The sequence below is a fragment of the Elephantulus edwardii genome, unplaced genomic scaffold (assembly GCF_000299155.1).
Source record: "Elephantulus edwardii isolate Elephantulus edwardi_28Jun2011 unplaced genomic scaffold, EleEdw1.0 scaffold00006, whole genome shotgun sequence".
Lineage (NCBI taxonomy): Eukaryota > Metazoa > Chordata > Mammalia > Macroscelidea > Macroscelididae > Elephantulus > Elephantulus edwardii.
The window spans coordinates 5,816,292-5,835,686 of NW_006399756.1; the positions used below are offsets into that span (position 1 = coordinate 5,816,292).

At 47.9% G+C, this 19,395-nt stretch overlaps 1 protein-coding gene across 1 annotated transcript in view; it reads left to right on the forward strand.

The window, feature by feature from the left end:
• Window positions 1-19,395, forward strand: part of ADAM12 (ADAM metallopeptidase domain 12) — a 267,155-nt gene that overhangs the window by 193,504 nt on the left and 54,256 nt on the right. The window contains exons 10-12 of the mRNA XM_006880131.1: window positions 4,066-4,235; window positions 8,743-8,827; window positions 15,173-15,321. Coding sequence (XP_006880193.1) covers window positions 4,066-4,235; window positions 8,743-8,827; window positions 15,173-15,321 — 404 coding nt within the window. The remainder of the gene's footprint in view (window positions 1-4,065; window positions 4,236-8,742; window positions 8,828-15,172; window positions 15,322-19,395) is intronic.

Genomic DNA, 19,395 nt, shown 5'->3' on the forward strand with positions numbered 1-19,395 from the left:
ACATTCCACCATGCAACCTTAATTGTGGACTCTTGTGATAACCATAATACCCTATCATACATCGCTTTTAAATTATTCACTCCCTCATTTGTTTCAGTGCAGTACATATTCTTGAAAATATTAAAAACACACCTTCCCCAGCATGTCCTTTTGAGGATGGAGATGTTCCTGATTTTTCATTGCCTTATATGCATGCAAAAACTAAACAACGCATAAGGAAGACCAGAGAAGAACTGTTGTATTGGGTCATGATGTTGGTGAAGGAGATTGAATAGTCTGCGGACTGCCAGTAAAATGAGAAAAACTGGAAAGACGTGCAGCCAGGATGCTCCTCAGAAGTAAAGATAGTGAGACTTTATCTCGTGGACTTTGTTTATGCTGTCAAGAGGAACAGTCCCCGAAGGACCACATCATACTTGGTTTGGTGTCCAAATCCTTGAAAACCGGCTTTTCCAGCCATTGTGTTAACACCAGTTGGGGCCATGGTCTCCAACTACATCAACTGCAGACACATGGTCTTACACATCATCAACAGCTGTGGGACCGATAGAAGGGAATTCTTTCCACACTGTGAGTAGATGGTGGTGGAGAGAGGGTGAAGAGGCTGTGGCACTGCTGTGAAGTAACTGTGGCAAGATGTAGCTGGAGGAACCCTGGAGATGGAGCCAGAGTTAAAAGATTTGCTTGCTAGATGATGAAATGAGAAGCTGGCTTGTAACTGCTCTGCGATAAAGTCTGCAGGACTGATTGAGGAAACCAAAGGTTTATGTGTGCTGCTGAACTGAACCTAGACGTTCACTTGTTGACTGAGAAACTGTCTGAACTAATTGAGGAGTTGTGTCTTGCTGTTAATCTGGCTTCTGACTACTGGACTAAATATGGACTTGCATCGTGTGTTATTCTTTGCTCCCCCCCATTAGATTTCCCTAGTAAACCCCACACCTGTGGGTAAAGTCTGTTGAGTCAAGTGTCAATGAACAGTGGATCCAATGATATGTAAAAATAGGTACAGGAGTGTGTCGGGTGGCATATCTGACCATATAGTTATTTGTATGGTGCTATGGAAATTACTGATAGGGAAAGATCCCCTTTATGAAGCAGGAAGAAGTCAGACTCGGTCACTTTCTTGTTGCATCTTTTCCTGTATGTACTTGGTAAGGTAGAGAGTCAGCAAAAAAGAGAAAGCTCCTCAACAAAATGGTATGACACAGAGGCTGCACAAATGGGCATAAGCATCGCAGTGACCGAGGAAGGCCCAGGACCGGGGAGTGCTGCGTCTGCTGGACACAGGGGGTGTGACTAGGAGCTGAGCTAGTGGAACATCACAGCAAAGTCCCCTTGGGCTTTGGCTTCTGACTCCATGGAGGCAGGTCGAGTCCTCCCCTCACAGGTACCACTGGACCACGGACAGGTGTCTGTTCCTGAGGGTGTCACTGAGCAAGCAGGTGTTGTCATCCACAGCAGATCTGCGTTTCTGCCTTCTGACCACTGCCACCTTGTAGTTCTAGAGCTGAAGTTCAAGTCTCAATCAAAGGACAGACACATACATTCAGAACCTTAACAATTCCAGAAACACTTTTTTTTCCCCTTTAAAGTCTGGGCTGGGAGCTGCAAGAGTATAGCACAAGCCAAGCAGTTCTTGATTAAACACAAGCTGTTGGACAGCAGTTTGCTCATGGCATCATCTCATTAACTTATGAATGCGATGCCCATAATTGTTATCTGTTTGGAACCAAGTTGGGTGGCTGCACTCAGTTTACATTCTTTGGTGAGGACTGAGCTCTGAATGCTTTCTTCTGCAAACTTAATGTTCTCCAGATGACGACGGAGAGGAGGCCAAGGGAGAAGATGAGCCGCCTCCCATGGGTCAGGGTCAAGGTCAGATGCTCCATCTTGGGAGTTTACTGCACTTGAGCTCAGCATGCTGGAATGGTGCTTAGCCATTAAGTGTGGAGCTTCTGTGATGTGCTTGTAGCTCGGATGCTTCTAGCAGCTGAGAACAGAATCTGCTTGCCTTTGGAGCTTGACTCGGCTGCTGTCACCAGCCTGAAAATGGATGGCTGGGTGCGTGGATGGATGGATGGATGGCAGAAAGGAAGAGGAAAGAAGAAAGAAAAAGATGATGAAGTGGCATGAAAAGAAATTGAAAGGAAAGGCGTTAAATGATAGGGGTTTGATTAGACATTTTGATAAAGTAATTGCATTCATCAATTATGATTAATGCTATTAAACAAAATACTTATCTGTGTATAAATGAAAATCCAATACAGATACTGAAATATTCACTAAAGGACAATATGATTTATAAACTTTCACTGAAATGCAGAAAGCAAAACAAAGCTTTACAGCCTTGGAAACCTCTGGGAGGGTCAGCATGACTCGGTAACGGGTCAGGTTTGGCTTTAGAAACTGGGCTTCCAACAGATGAGACCTCTGGGTGTGCTGCCCCGTACAACGTGAGCATCGGGAGCTTCCACAGGCACCCCACATCCTCACCCCACCAGCCCAGCACCTCCTCCCTGTCCCTGTGATGCCCACGGAGGACAGTGAGGCAGCAGGTGGGGTAGTTCACACCCAGCCCTGACCGCTCACCCCACACCTATGTGTCCCCAGAGACAACTGTGCAGGACTTTGAAAACATCTGAGTGAAATGTCCACAACAGGGCCAGTACCCTGGGAGCCCATGTGTGTGAAATGTCTAGAAGCGCCCAGAGGTTAGCATTCATCTGTGGTCATGAAGGTGGACAGGAAAGGAGGACTCTGTGTCAGGGGACCCTGAGCTTCTGAGGGAGGTGATGGTGTCATCTGAGAACAGACGTGGTGACGGTTGAACATAGTGATGACATCGCTAATGTCAGTGAGCTCCACTAGTGAAGGTCATTGGAACACCTTGTGTTTTGTTACCATAGGAACAGTAAGCCATTCGTTTGCGTTGGTTGTGTTCTTCAGCACCGAGAGGCTTCTAGCCCAGGGTGACCCACGACCCAGAGTAGATCTGCCCCGTGGGTTTTCTTGGCTTTCATCTTGGTGAAAATAGATTGTGGGGCTTCTGTGCTTCTAACTGCCAACCTTTAGGTTAGTCTTCACACACAAACCACCTGTGCCACCTGTCCGTGCCTTACGGAGCCTGGTGGGGGAGTCATTCAATTCTTTGCTGCTTATCAGATAGGTGGTCACTGGTTCGAACACACCAGCTGCTCCATTCAGCCGTGGAAAGAACAGCTTTTCTTATCTCCAGTCCAGGGCATCCTGTCCGCTGAAGTCGGTGGAAGTGGGGAATACACAAGGACTCGCTGCAGGTACAGGATCCATGCGGTCTGGATACAGACCAGGGAAGAAGATTGGCTGGGACGTGTGTGTTTTGCCTGCCGGCAGAAGGAGCCCTCCACTCACCTGCGGTTAGATCTTCTCCGTGTCAGGGCAGTGGGCTAACACTTGGCGACGGGAGCAGGATGGCCGTGCCAAGCCCTCAGTGCCTGCAAATCCTCAGTCCAAGCCTGCAGCATCCTCAGTGCTGTTGAGTCGCTCATTTAATTAAAACCTCCAAGGTTGATTATAGCTGACAGAATACGAGCCTGTCAGCCAAGTCTGAGTCTTTGCTCCACAATGAGTACAGATTCTTTTTTTTTCCAAGTAACTCATAAGCAAACCATTTTACTTTAAATGAACAAATTATTGTCCTTGGCAGAAGCGTAAGAAAGCTCCTAATTCACTCCTTATTTTTCTTGCAGGAGATATTAACTGGCAGTCTTTAGCTATAACACACATCTATATGCACATTTTAAATCACCCGTGAATCATTTGAAATGAATGCTCCTCTACAAATACAGCAGACTGTAAAATGCTAATAATTTTTACATCTAGCTGATCAACACGATTTGAGAACCCAGTTAACACATCTCATTGCATGAGGCTCTGCAAATGTTGCTTACGTTCTAATGTCACGGGGGAAAGAGCGTCAAGATCGCTTTTCCGCCCACGAACACAAAGCTCCGCCGGCGCTGTCAGCTCTAATCTCCGTTCCAGGCGCCCCTGGCAGGTCCTCGAGCGTGCCTGTTCCCTCAGTTTTACAGAGCCCTGAACATCCGCATCGTGCTGGTGGGCGTGGAGGTGTGGAACGACGTTGACAAGTGCTCCATAAGTCAGGACCCGTTCACCAGCCTCCACGAGTTCCTGGACTGGAGGAAGATGAGGCTTCTGCCTCGCAAATCCCACGACAATGCCCAGCTCATCAGGTAGGGAGCTCGTGGGCGGTGGGGTGGGGCAGGGCAGTCTCCCCCACTTCAGGATTAGTGGGCACAGTCTACCCTCGCTGTCCTCATCCTTATCTCCGTGGTTCCTGGAGTTGCCAGGCCTTTCTGCAGAGCTCTCTGGCTTGAGCTCAGGGACACAGAGTCCCCCTGAGTTGAGACGGGGTTGTGCTGGCCAGGACTCGGTCCTTCCCACCTGAGAACATGCTCTCCTGAGCACGTGTCACCGTTAACTTTCCCATTGTCTGGACTGATTCCTTCTTAATCGTGATAGGGAGTTTCTATATGTGATGACTTGATCGTGACTCATGGTGACCTCCTAGGACAAGGTGAGCAGTGCCATGTTGTTGCTGTTACGTGCCCTCACGTAGACACCAATCCACAGCTGGCCTTCTAGTGGGTTTTCTGAAGCAGTTAGTCACATGGGAGGAGATCGCCCATCCTTATCCTGTGGAGGAGCAGCTGGTGGATTTGAACTATGTACCTTTGGGTTGCCAGAGCAGCTCCTTATTGCTGAGCCCCCAGATCTCCCTGAACAGTTGCATAGGAGGATCTTCATGGGAGCAAATCTCTAAGTCGTCTTCCCATGGGGCAGTCTGTGAGTTCAAACTGCTGATCTTTCAGTTAGTAGCGGGGTGCGTAACTGCTGGGGCACGTGCGTCCCTTAGCGCTGCAGGAAGGTAGAGCTGTGTCATGTTTCCTAGGCGGCACTCTTTATGGAGGGAACCTTAGTGGCACCGTGGATTCAGCATCTGAGTGCTGATCCAAAGACCACGGTTCCACTGACAAGCCTCAGTATAAAGAGGAGGCAGTGTGCTCCCATAAAGACCTCCAGCCGTGGGGCTCTCGGGGAGTAACTGGCTCTGTGCGTTGGGGTCCCTGTGAGTCAGAATCAGCACATAGCTGTGGGTTTGGTTGTCTGAGATTCATCTTCACAGGACAGGTTGCGTGCCAGGCCTTTTCTTCCTCTGAGCCTTTTAGCCACTGAGTGTTTGGCCACTGTACCACCAAGCTCCTGCGGAATTCCCGGGTGATGCGGGTCACTAACAGAAAGGGCAGAGGGCAGAGTCCACCCAGGGACCCTTGGGAGTAAGGCCTGGTGTTCTGCTTATGAATAATCAGTGTGTCCCCTGGAGGAGCTCCAGTGGCTTGGGCTGCAGGGGACTGTGCCGTTAATCCAGAGGCAGCTCCTCTCTGGCGGTTCCAGTCCCTGCTCTGGCTTTGGTGGCGATGAGAGTGAGACGGACTGTGTTCTGGCCTGACCCACGTGGAGTGGTCGCAGGGCGCATTGACTTGGCCACAAACAGTTAATCTTGAGATCAGGTTGTCCTAACTGGGCTCTTTTTCTTCAGTGCTCTTGGTTTCTGTATTAGTGGAGAAACTATCTCTGCGAGATCTGAAGACCATGCATTTGGGGGAATATTGACAGACGCTTGGAGGAAGAAAATCTTCATTCCGTTTCCTGTGCCCCATCCCGCATAGGCTTTCCAGATCAAAGCATGCCAATAGTATTTTTTCTTTCAATCAATAAATATTGAACCCTGAGAAGGGACCAGATAAGGATTTAGGAACTTTGAACACAATAATGATCAAGATAAAGTCTCCCTGATACCAGGGTGTCTGCTGGGAAGAGAGAAACCCAGAGGAAAATACTAGGAAAGTGAGGTTCTCATGATAATGAGGGGCACATAGCTATACCATGAAATAACAAAAGCATAATGTAACAAACAGAACAACATAGCTCAGCTATAACAGAATAACACAGCAAAATAATATGACAAACAAACCAGATTAACATAAGGTAAAGTCCTGCTGTTTATATAATGTAACAACATGACATGTGTTCCAACAATAGAACATATCATACTGTGCATAACATAATTAAATGACATAGCTTATGTCATGATAACTATTACAATACCGTATTATAACAATATAATAAAATAGAGCAAAACAATGTACTATAAGATAGCAAAACAGTGTATTACAATAACACAATGTGAAAAATAACAGTATTCCATCATAGAATAGCATAATATAACACCATATGCTAATATAGCCGTATGACCAAATGTCATAACATATTGTACATAACATAGCGCATAATACAGAAAACATAACACAACAATAAAATATAGCGTTACGTTATAATATAACAACATAGTATCTTTGTGATGTCTTGAAGAAACCTTTGTCATTAAAAGAAGTGACATTGTTAGAGTCTAAACTGGTGTGAAGTATATTTTTCCGGAAGTGATACAGTTTTCATAAAAAGACCTTCACCAGCACACACCATCATTCTTTTGTTCCCAGGCCGCTTACATCACTGACTTGAAAACTTTGAGAACAAATCAGCTGTAGTGCAGTGACTGTTACTGGGAAATTAGACCCAGTGCTGTCGGCCCTCCCGCCGCACACGCGCTCCTGAACCATGGCTGCCGGTGTCCCCTGATCACTGACTTGGCCCAGTGCTGCCGGTCCTCCCTCCCCAGGCCCGCGCCTGAACCATGGCTGCCGGTGTCCCCTGATCACTGACTTGGCCCAGTGCTGCCGGTCCTCCCTCCCCAGGCCCGCGCCTGAACCATGGCTGCCGGTGTCCCCGGATCACCGACTTGGCCCATTTGCATGGAGTTTTTGCTTTTCTCTTACTGTTGTGGCTGCCTCATAGCTGTGCCTTGATTAGTCCTGAACTACTGGAATTATATTTCAGATATTTCAAATATGAGTGCTTTGTTTTCTCCCAAATGACATCTGTCCAACTTGAACATCTGGAAGTAAATTAGTCTCTTCTATAACATTATTATTAATATATGTGTATAACTGCATGTGTTCATGTGTTCTACGTAAGACCTAAATGTTCACACAATCTCCATGGTGTGGACTCTGACACGCAGCGGCTCCAGGCGTGCAGCTCTGAGGGTCGATGAGGCTGTGTCCTTCCAGAAGGCTGTCGCTGTGGCATGGACTCTGACGCACAGTGGCCCCTGACGTGCTGTCACAATGGCATAGACTCTGACATGTGATCTCAGAGGCACAGACTCTGGCATGAGGTGGCCCCAGGCATGGGGCGTGGACTCTGACAGACAGCGGCCCCACACATGCAGCTCTGAGGGTTGGTGAGGCTGTGGCTTCCAGAAGGCTGTTGTCGTGGCATGGTCTCTGACACACAGCGGCCCCAGGCATGTAGCGTGGCTCTGACAGACAGTGGCCCCACACGTGCAGCTCTGAGGGTCGATGAGGCTGTGTCCTTCCAGAAGGCTGTCGCCGTGGCGTGGACTCTGACGCACAGTGACCCCTGACGTGCTGTCACAATGGCATAGACTCTGACATGTGATCTCAGAGGCACAGACTCTGGCATGAGGTGGCCCCAGGCATGTGGCGTGGTCTCTGACACACAGCGGCTTCAGGCATGTGGCGTGGCTCTGACAGACAGTGGCCCCACACGTGAAGCTCTGAGGGTGAGGTTGTGGCCTTCCAGGAGCAGATCATGAGGCCTTTCTTTTGATGCATTTCTGGGTGGCTTTGAACTGCCAACCTTTCAGTTAGCATTTGATCATTCAACCATTTTCTCCAAAATTTGCTCCAAAAGATACACGGTTCAAATCCACGAGCCACACCATGAGAGACGATGACGCAGCCTCTTTCCATGAAGGCACCAGCCTTGGGTTCCCTCTGTAGGACAGTGATGCTCCGTCCTATAGGGTCGCTGTGAGTCAGTGACCTTAAGGGCGGCGAGGTGGTTTGGGTCTAGTTGACCCCTGCCAGAATATCTCGTTCTTCAAATTATGCATAAATAATCTGTGTGCGTATGTGACCAAGATTAGGTGGGTAAACACTGGTTTCCTTCAAAGGGTTTTTCACAAACAAGGTTTTCTTTTTCATGTATGACGTCAGGTGTGACAGCATGCCCCTGGCCAGGTCCTTGGTGTCATTACCTTCATTGATCATCAGATTGCAGTACAAGGATGTCTGCACCAGGGCTGGGAGGTTCCGCCTTCAGAACTTACGCTCTGGCAGCAAGGCCTTGTGGGAGTTTATTTGTGCGAGGCCGGCCCAGGAGAGCAGGCCTTGACTGCCCGTTTGTGTTTGCTGTTTTCTGAGCACGACACTCGGGAGGACTTGAGGCTTCTGAATTCACTGCAACAAGCTATGCAGGAGAGTGAGCTCCAGCTACTAGAGAAAATCTAGCAAGTAGCAAAACGTGCTGCCCTGTGTGAGGGTTGATTCTTGGTGACCATGCTTAGTGACCTCTCCGTTAGCATTTCTGTTTAAAAGGGGTTGTAGAACTAGCAAGGTTGCAGCTTATATATACAAAATCCATGGCTGCTTGTTGTCTGCTGTTTAGAACCAAAACCTCCAAAATGATGCTGGAAATTGAATTGTAAAAGAAATAAGAACGTAAAGGCTGGACTGAATGTACCTCAGGTAGGGCTTCCCCTGTGGCATCGGTCACCGTCGGAGTGTTCCAGTGACTGTTTCTTCTCTTCCCTAGTGGGGTGTATTTCCAGGGGACCACCATCGGCATGGCGCCCATCATGAGCATGTGCACGGCGGAGCAGTCGGGAGGCGTCGTCATGGTAAGTCCAGGGTGCCAGGGGCCAGCAGGAGTGTGCAGAGCCCAAGAGCTCAAGTGTGTTCCGTGTTTGTCTGCTGACTGGAGGTCAGGCATTGAAGTCCACCTGCCTCTCCCTGGGACAGTGATGGGCAGTCTCCTCCAGTGAAGATTCACAGCCTTGGAAACATGGTAGAGCGTCGTGGGTCTGAGTCAGCATCCATCCGGCAGCAGTTGATTGGTTGCCTTCTCACTGACTTTGCAGGAAACTCGCCCATAGATCAGGAAGCGCTGGTGGCCTTGTGGTAAGGAGCTGTGCTGCCATCCGAAAGACACATGGTTCGGATCCACAGCTGCCCACAGGAGAAAGATGGGCAAGGTCCCCCTGTGCAATTTACTGCCTGAAAACCTCTGAGGTTACCTTTGTCCAGCTTGATAGTATACAACAACAACATTCCTGTGATCAGACTTTATAAATCAAGCCCCTTTTCTTTAATGCTCTCAGCTTTCACCCTGGGGAACCCTGGTAGTGTAGCAGTTAAACCCTTGGTTGCTAACTAAAAGATTGTCAGTTCAAACCCACTCAGTGCCTCTGTTAGAGAAAAAAACTGGCAGTCTACCCCCTGAGCTCTCCACATCCTCTAACTTGATTAGGACCCACAGAGACGATGTAAGACAGAAGAGCCGCTTCCATGGGTGACAGACAGTCTGAGGGCCTGCAGCTCTGCTCGTCCTCCAGGGTCACTGGGAGTCACATTAGACTCTGGCCATGGACATCTGTGCAGGAGCTAATCACCAGGGCGTTCGTATTACTGAAAACTGGTGGATTTGAACTGCTAGCCTTTGGGGTTGCAACCTAACATTCTATTCACTGAGCTGCCAGGGTGTGTCCCCTCAAGACTAGGGCTCGTACCTGAGAAGGGAGGCCTGCTCTGTCCGTGGGGTACTCGTGTAGGACCAGACTCAGTCGTCCCCAAGCACACATTTTCTTCTCTCTGTGTTGATGAGCATGTGTGTCCAAGAGGACTAAGGACAGTTTAGGAGACGCACCTGGATGCCCCCAGGGAGCAGAGACAAGGGGAGGAGCTCAGTGCAGACAGTCTGCCCCATTCCTGGGAGGCCAGTTTCAACCAGACTTTGGCTGGAGGATTTTGACCGAGAGGCTGCTGGCGTGGGGGTGGTGAGTCAGGACAAGCGTGTTCCCTCTCCCCTCCATCACTGCACTTTCCATGGTCTGAGTCCCACCACCCATCACCAGCAGAACGGTTACTGACGAGTCCAGTCCAAGCTCAACACCCAAGTGTCTGAGGTTTTTAACCATTTCCTGCCACAAATGTTTCACATACCTCCTGGCACACGTACGACTTGTCTTCGTAATACTCTTATTCTTGGAAGGCACAGGCTTAGGTTTATTGCTTTACAGGGATAATTTTTGTCATCTCCGGATGATATATGTTTGTAAGGAGGAAATAATAGGAAGACTAGTTGAGAGTTGTTTCTGTGGGATGAAGAGGGCGGTGGTCCTGATAGGCTTCCAGCTCTGACAATTGTGTTGCCTGTGCATCAGCCACAGACAGGGAGGTTCCCCACAAAGAGGTCCCCCTCCAGAACCCGAGTAGAACTGTGTCCCCCAAGGAAGCTTCAATTCCCCTCCATTCTCACCCAGCATCTGTGAGTGTTCCGTTGTCTTCCTGGGAAGGGTGAGTAACCTGAGGGCAGTCATTTACAGTGCACAGAAGACCCTCCCTCATCTGCTCGGGAGTGCACTCAGCAGATGTTCCCATCTCCTCGGCCCACGTTGGCCGCCGGGGGAACATGCGTCCATGTGCAGTGTAGAGAGGCCTGGGTGGGTGGGTGGGGGCGTGCCCGCTGCTTGGATTTCTGGCTCAGGCGGGGTCCTTCCCGGTTCTCTTTGAACCTGGATGCTGAAGTGTGATCTCCACCAGGGAAATCACTGGAACATTTGGTTTTGGTTGATGCCAGGTACGTTTTTCACTCCGTCCCAACTGTACTCTTACAGACCAGCCTGTAAAGTTTTAAGAGGAAATAATTTTCTGTTTCATGGTTCCATGGACCATTGCTACTGACTCTGCTACTTAAAATTACTGGAAATACATGCATGCACACGTGTGAGAGAGTACGCGCGTACACACACACCCTTCCCCCTCTCCGAGCGCAGCAGTGTCTGCCTCTGAATGGTGTCACACGGTCCTGTATGGATCTGACAAAATGACATCACCAACTTCAGCACATGCCATTTTTCTGTTTCTGTGTGCTCATTTTATTCATTTTCTTTGTTTAAAAATATGCACAGAAGCCCAATTTCTTTTTTTTTTTAAAAAAAAAGGGAAGGAAAATGACTTTGCTAAACATAGCCAACTGTGTGGACTGCAGTGAGTAAACAAGTCAAGGCCAAAGTTAATCATCTGAAAATATCAGTGTCACCCTTAGACACGCCCCTTGTTTCTCTCCCATGGGAGAGGATGCAAATGCCACAGCTTCTTTGGTTTCTAGAACATTTATGACAAAAGCAAGATCAGCATCTTGACCTGATCCAAGATTTGTGGACTAATGCTTCTCTATGGAACCGAAGAGTCAAATCGGCAGGTGGTCTCTGAGGCCTCCAGCCACGGACCTGAGAGGAAGAGAAGGTTGTCTGCATGGATTCCAGTCACAGACCTGAGAGGGAGAGAGGGGGTCTGCATGGCCTCCAGCCACAGACTTGAGTGGGAGAGAGGTGGTCTGCATGGCCTCCAGCCACGGACCTGAGAGGAAGAGAAGGTCGTCTGCATGGATTCCAGTCTCAGACCTGAGAGGGAGAGAGGTCATGGGGGTGTGAATTTTCATAAAGTTGAAATGTGGATGCTGCCATGGTTACTTTCTTCTTGTTTAAGAGTAAATCACCTGTTTTAGCAGCTTCAAGGCGTACATGTACATGCCCTTGGACCCACCGTCACAACAGCAGTATTGACAGGATAACGTCCTAACCTCAGGGAGATGCATTGACAGAGGCACCAAGAACGAGCTCAAATATCAGAGATGATGAGGGCGACGCAGGGCAGGGAAGAGACCAAGTCGTCTGTTCATCGGGTCACTGCTGCTCGTACTCGGCTCGATGACGTGTAACAGCAACATAAACAAGGTCTTTGCTCTTTTTTCCACTTTACAAACACAAATTGATAATAAAGGACTTCATTAAGTGGTGTTCTGTTTGTAGTCATGGATATATGAAAGGATGTAAGAGGACTTGGTGATTAAAAATTAACTGAATTCAGGGATCCTGAAGATTCTGAGTATTCTTTCTACAGATGAATTCCTCCACTCTTGTCCCACGCATGCTGACGTCCACTTTTCACATTGGTAGCAAGTAGCCTCCCTTCACCAGTGTATGTTAGTCTTGAGAATTAATTTCTGAAGAATATTTGTAAAGTTTCCTATAACAGAAAACAATAAAATCTAAACAAATTAATTGATTAGAACTTTCATCTATTCTAAGAACAACTTGGTCACTTGCCATGTCGTTCTTTTCTTGGATTGTAGCCTAGTGAAGCCAGCAGCTGCCTCAGGAAACGCCACCAACAAGTTTCTAAGATCTTTCCCTTATGAGTAGATCCTTACCTGACATGGAAAGGGCCAGTCCTGGGAGACAGCTGGGAGATGACCCATTTTAATAGTAACAAAAGTCCTCACCACTGAGCCAATAGGCATGCTAGGTGGAGAAAAGATTGAAACTGTCAAGGATTTCTTCTTACTTGGATCCATAGTCAACACTCTTGGTACAAGCTGCCAAGAAATCAGAAGATGTATTGCACTTGGAAGGTCTACAAGGATCTCTCCAAAGTCCTGAAGAGCAGTGATGTCAGCTTAAAGACTAAAGTGCACCTGCTTCCAGCCATGGTTTTCCCACCTGTTCTGCATCTGAGAACTGGACAGTGAATAAGTATGACAAAAGAAGAATCTGTGCCTGTGAGTTGTGTTGGAGAAGAGTACTGACTATCACCTGGATTGCCTAAAGAACAGACAGCTGTGTCTTGGAAAAGGTGCAGCCAGAATGCTCCTTAGAGGCAAGGATGATAAAGCTATCTCACATCCTTTGGGAATGTCATTAGAAGAGACTGTTCTTGGAAAGGGACATCATAGTTGAAAAGGTGGAGGGTCAGCCCAGGAGAGGAAGACCCTCAGTGAGACAGACTGATGCAGTGGCTACAGCCTTGGGCTTGAGTGGGCACAGGAGAGGACAGGGCTCAGATCTGCTGCTCATGGGTCCCTAAGAGTTGTACTCAGTGGCACCTAACAACAACAACCACCCAGTAGAAGAAGGAGAACTGGTGGCACTGTGATCAAAGCGCTTGGCTGTTCAAACCCTCTTGCTCCTCCCCTTCAGAAAGAAGAGACAGGCTGCCATCATACAGATTTACAGCCTCCGGGTGTGGGGCGGTTTTACTCGGTCCTGTAGGGTCACCATGAGCCAGAATCAAGTCAGTGGCAGTGGACTGGCTGGTTTGTTGGTTTACCAAGTGTACATGCCGGTACATATGCTCTACGTCAGTCTGTCCAGGTCTCGTTGGAATGTCACGACTCTGCTTTCTCCTGCCCACTTCCTCTCACCATTGCTCTGTCAGGAGAGAAAGTGGTCCATTGACTGCACATGAAGAAATGAGCTTGCTTTTGCTTTCTAGAGCGTAGGGCAGCCTTTCGCTTTGTTCTCTGGGGTGGTGCCCTGTGAGGGCCAGTCAGAGGCAGGAAGACGGGTACTGCTGTAGTTCTTCATTAAAGACGTAGGGGGGGTGGTGGATGTTTCTCAGCTGAAGGGACCACTAACTGGTTTAGTAAAATCTGTGGGTTGTTGTTGTTTGGTGTTTTTGTGTTTTGTTTTGTTTTTAAAAAAGTTTCCATCAACAAACTAATTGATAGAGAAGTGGTATATTCACACAATGAAATACTATGCAGCATTGAAAAACAAAGAACTCATGAAATATTATGCAAAGTGGATGACCCTGGAGGACATTATGCTGAGTGAAATATCTCAGTCACAAAAGGACAAATATTGCATAGGGCCACTGTTGTAAAAGAGGACTACATCGGGGTGGAGGGAAGACGGAAAAGGAGGGGAGGAATGATGTATACTGCATTGAAACAGATGAGTGAGAGAATTGTTCAAAAGGAATATATGAAGGGTATTATTGTCATGACAGGAGTCCAGAATGAAGGCTGCACAGTAGAGTGGACCTGGGGGAAGGGATTGCATAACATGAGTTTTTCTTTTTCTTTTTTTTTATTATTTTTATTAATTTCAATGAACATTTACAGAGATTGTGGATTTCCATTCATTCATTGTTGCACTTTTCTCCCCTCCCACCCCAAGTTCGCTCTTCTATAAAAGCAAAGAAAAAACTCCTTTATTGGTATACAATCCCCTGCACCTTCCCACCCTCACCCTGAGTATACTCCACTCTGAAACCCTCATTCCAAACTCTTATGATAATCATAATGCCCTAAAACATATTATTTTTAAACTGTTCTCTCCCTCATCGGCTTCAATGCAGTATACATAATTTATCCATTTTTTCTCAGACTTACCCCCACCCTGATGTCAGCCTCATTCTACAACAGTGGCACCATGCAGTATTTGTCCTTTTGTGACTGAGATATTTCAATCAGCATAATGTCCTCCAGGGTCACCCATTTTTAATATTGCATAACTTCCTTATTTTTCAATGCAGCATAGTATTCCATTGTGTGAATATACCACAACTTCTCTATCCATTTGTTAATGGGCACTTAGGTTGTTTCCAACTCCTTGCTATTGTGAATAAAGCCACAATAAACATGGGTGTGCATTTATCTGCTTGGATGTCAGTTATGGTCTCTTTAGAGTATATTCCCAGTAGTGGAATTGCTGGGTCAAATGGTATCTCTATTTGCAACTTTTTGAGAAAGCGCCATACTGCCTTCCACAGTGGTTGTACCATTTTACACTCCCACCAACAGTGAATAAGGGTTCCAGTTTCTCCACAACCTCGCCAGCATTTGTTGCTTGCTGTTCTGTTAAATTTTGCTAGTCTTACTGGGGTGAGATGATATAGTTGTCTTGTTTCTTTTTCTTTTCAAGGAGAAGAGTGAATTAGGGGGTAGGGTGTGGGCAGGGAGAAAAGTGCAACAATAAATGACTGGAAACTCTAAGTCTCTGTAAATTTTCATTAATTTTTTTTTTTTTAAAAAGCCAGTTTAAATTCCAGGTATCTGTGTTGTTCCCTGGTGGGAATCAGATTAACTCAGAAGGTGATGAAGGGACAGACGGGGGTTGGTAAACAAGGTAGGAAATGAGACCGAGGAGATATGAACTCTGTACACTTGTTCTTTCTTCCAGGACCATTCGGACAGCCCCCTGGGTGCAGCTGTTACCCTGGCCCACGAGCTGGGCCACAACTTCGGGATGAACCATGACACGCTGGAGAGGGGCTGTGACTGCAGGATGACTGCGGGCAGAGGCGGCTGCATCATGAACCCGTCCACCGGGTACGTCGTCTGCACCCACCTTGGGGTTGTGTTCGCTCACAGCTGGAAATGCATGCTGGGAGATGGCCAACCCAAAATCCCTTCAAATTCTGGCCAGAGCCCCCACAGAATCTTCCAGAAAAGAAACTGCTTTCCACGTAGTAAGAATCAGAGAATCACGGGTTGCCATCTTTGAGTGCCATGTGAGAAGTGGTGGGACGGGTTAAATCTTTAGGAACTAAAAACTACCAGTGCCCATCCAGGGGCTTGTCCAGGGTCCTTCAGGGTTCCTTAGGCATTGAGAGTCAAGTCCTCTGAGAACCATCAAAACCAAACCTATGAAACCTAAGAATTCCATGTTTTCCTGGGGAATAGTGGGTGACAGGCGATTCTTGGGAGTTGACCCTGAGGGCATATGTGAATAGCATTAAGAGGCTGGAGATTTGTAATATCTCTGCTTTTATTCCTACAATATCACTGGTTCTTGGAGATCTAGCTAGAATGCTGCTTCTGGTTCAGTGGATTGTGTTTTTCTGAAATTCTTGTCTTGGTTCACCTCAAAAACAAAACTCATTTGAGTATTGCCGCATTTTGCATGGTAATAGATGCAGCTTGGAGTGAGTGGAGCTTCTGGTATGTTCTCATACCTTTCAGGGCTCATCCCAAACTAGAATTTTATGTTCAAGAATTTCATAGAAAATGGAAAACAATGTGCTTGTCATGGTGCCATCTTCCGACTTAAGTACCGATGGCTTCCAGACACGTCTCTGTGTGGAGTTTGCTGGGGGAAGCCTCTCTCTGGGTTTCCCAGAAAGGAGACTGTGAGAGCAGGAAGTGTCACCTGAGAACCCCAGAGACTGACCTCAGGGAAGATTTTCTGGCAAGGGGAGAGGACCAGGACACAGGGAAGGAAGTGCGGTGAGTCTGTGAGTCCAGGAACTGACCCCTCCAGAAGGTTTGCTGCCCATAATTTGTCTGCGTGGTTCTGCCTGGTCTTTGTTTCAGGGGCAGGACAGTGTCTTACCAGCCGTGTGACAAGAGATCCCCAGGGCTGTGGCAGCAGCAGTACATACTCTCTGATACTCAGAGGGAAGGAGAGGAAGACCCTCAGCCAGACGGGTTGACAGTGTGACTGTCACAGTGGGCTTGAGCACGTGAGAGATGATGGGGATGGCCTGGGTTCACGGTTATGAGCCACGGTCAGCTCAATGGCACTCAGCAACAGTGACAATAGAGTTCTGTGCAGAAATTACAAATATTAGCCAGATTTCGTTCCCCTGATGCCTATGGGTCTCTCTCCTCCTATTTTTCTCTTCTCTCCCAAAAGGATAGAGAACATGGGCATTGCCGCTGGAGTCACTGGAGGTGTTTGCAAGCCACAGGTGTAAATGGGATTGTTGAGTGCTTAGCAAATGATTTGAGAGCCGTTTCTCTTACCCAGGCTTGTTAATGGCCTTTGTTTGATTTATTTCCAGTTTCCTTTTTTGCTGAGCTTGTGCTTTTGCCCAAACCTTTTCTCCTTGGTTCTCATTTATGATCTGCATTCCTGTCCAGAGAGGGGTGTTTTTCATTTTCTCCAGTGGAAGGAAACTTTCTAGGCAAGTGGGTGAATTAATCACAACAGCTCCCAATGAGGGAGGTCTGGGAGCCCGGCCTCAGCATCCATCACCCACTTTGGGATCCCCTAGGTGGCCCTTAATCTCCACAATTATCTCCAAGTGGAGGTTCAGTTGTATCATCCTGTCCCCATCAGCGGGGAGTGGATTGAGTGAGATCATGAGTCTTTGCAAATTGTAACTCACTCCACAAATTCAAGTGGTTTTACGACTATTTAGTTCGCAGGGATGCTGGGGGAATAAAAAAAGTTAAAGCCCTTTTTCACAATTCCTACTTAGAATTACTGGGAAACACTTCTAGCACCGTGTTCGGTCACTGAGGATCGCGTCCGTGATTTCTTCATGAATGCTTCATATTCAGGCTTGGCCCAAGTCCAGCACTCTTCTTTCCTCTGACCCCTGCCCTGTGACTGAGGCGGGCAGGAGAAGCGCCTGGTAAGAGGGTCAGGTCATTTAAGTCATCACATTATTTCTTAGCCCCAGAGGTAACTCAAAGAGATGAATCAGTGACAACTTTGATGATATTAAAGTCTCACAGACTCAACGAAAACCAAGCTCTGTTACCGCGTAAAGTGGACAGTGTGGCCCGTAATCCCAACCTGCTGTTGGCGAACTGATTCTGACCCATGCACCCTGACAGGACAGAGCAGACCTGCCTCACTGAGCTTTTGGGTGGACTCTTTACCAAATCAGACTGCCTCATCTTTGAACTGCTGTGGTTGAAATCCTTGATCTTTTAGTTAGCAAGTGCTTCACCCCCCGCTGTGCCACCGGGGATCCTTCTTCAATTGTCATGTCCTGTTGAGTTGGAGTCAACTCACATCTGACCCTCTAGCAGGTTTGCAGAGCAGTAAATCACATGGGAGGAGATGGCCCGTCTTTCTCCTGTGCAGCAGCTGGTAGATTCGAACCACTTGCCTTTGGGTTGGTGTTACAGCTCCCTGCCTCACCAACTCATAGTAACCTTATGTACGGCAGAGAAAAATCCTGCCTGGACCCGCACCACCCTTGAGCTCATTGTTGGAGCCATAGTGTCAGTTCATGTCCTTGTGTGACTTCTTCCTCTTCTCTGATGATGTTGTGTACCATTGAGTCAGAACTGACTTGTAGCTGACCCTCCTGTGGTTTTCAGAGGCAGTAAATCTCATAGGAGGAGATTACCCATTTTTCTCCCTCACAGAAGCTGGTGGATCCAAACCATGTACCTTTGAGTTGGCAACACAGTCCCTTACCACTAAGCCACCCGAGCTACTTGTTTGTTCTTTATCAAAACATTCCCAGATCCTCAGTCTGGAAGCAGAGCCCTTTGTCAGCGGGTGCCGTGAGTTCAGCTGCGAGGGGAAGGGCTGACACTCTCTTCACAGCCCATGTCGCTAACCCTGGGAGAAGCCGAGTGCACTTGACAGTGTGTGTTTTATGTCTTTGGGTATTAACATTCAAGACCTGTCTTGGAAATGACTCTTTGCAAAAGCAGTATCTGGCAGTTTGTGTGGGAGGTTAGCTTGATGGGGTCTGCTCGTTAATGAGCGCCGTGGGTCACCTGGGCCCTCAGGGTTACAGACTCAGCATGCCACGTTTGCAGGAGTAAGAAAGGCATGAATGATTGGAATACTTTCCACAGAGACTGCTTAGCATAATAGTGTTACTTTGCAGAGTCAAACCAGAAAAAGAGTCTTAGCATGCAAGAGTCACTCATACGCATTCTCCTCACTGAAAAGACACACAGTTCTTGCTCCCCTGAAACCACATTCTAGAAGGGGCTTGGCCACTCATTGCCACTGAGTCAAAACCGACTCGTAGTTGAGTCTCCAGTGGGTTTTCAGAGGCTAATTACAAAGACATTGCACATCCATTGTCCTCAGAGCTGCTGATGGATTTGAACCAACTGCCTCAGGTTAGCAGCCACCTTCCTACAAAGTTCACCACCAGAGCTCCCCAGGAGGGAAAATAGACTCAAAATGGCATTTTTACATTAAAAGCAAAGATTGGAGATGGAGGAAACAAGGGGAAGGATAACTTCGAGGGAGGTCTTTCTCTCTGGGGAGGTGTGTGTCAGTCAAGGTGAGAAGGATGAGAGACGGAGAGCAGGTGCAGATACTGAAGGTAGGGACCCCTGGGCGGGGCTGGCAAGGGCTCTGTTAGGAGAGGGGCACAGCGCCGCTGCCAGACGAATGAGAGGAGGGGACAGGCCAAGGAAGGTGCTGCCCGCCGTGGTCAACAAGTTGGCAGGTGGTGGTGGTTGACGACGGCTAGGTGGGTAGATACCTATGTTCCTACGGTTGAGTGGACTATGACCCTGATGACTTAGAATAACAACCCTGATGTCATTTTTCAGAATGGAAAATGGGGCTCCTAGAGCCAAGGAGTGGACGGCCACAGTGAAATACCCGTGCACTCAGCCAGTTCCTACCGTGCCCCTACCGTGCAAGGTGTCCCTACCGTGCGAGGTGTCCCTACCGTGTGAGGTGTCCCTACCGTG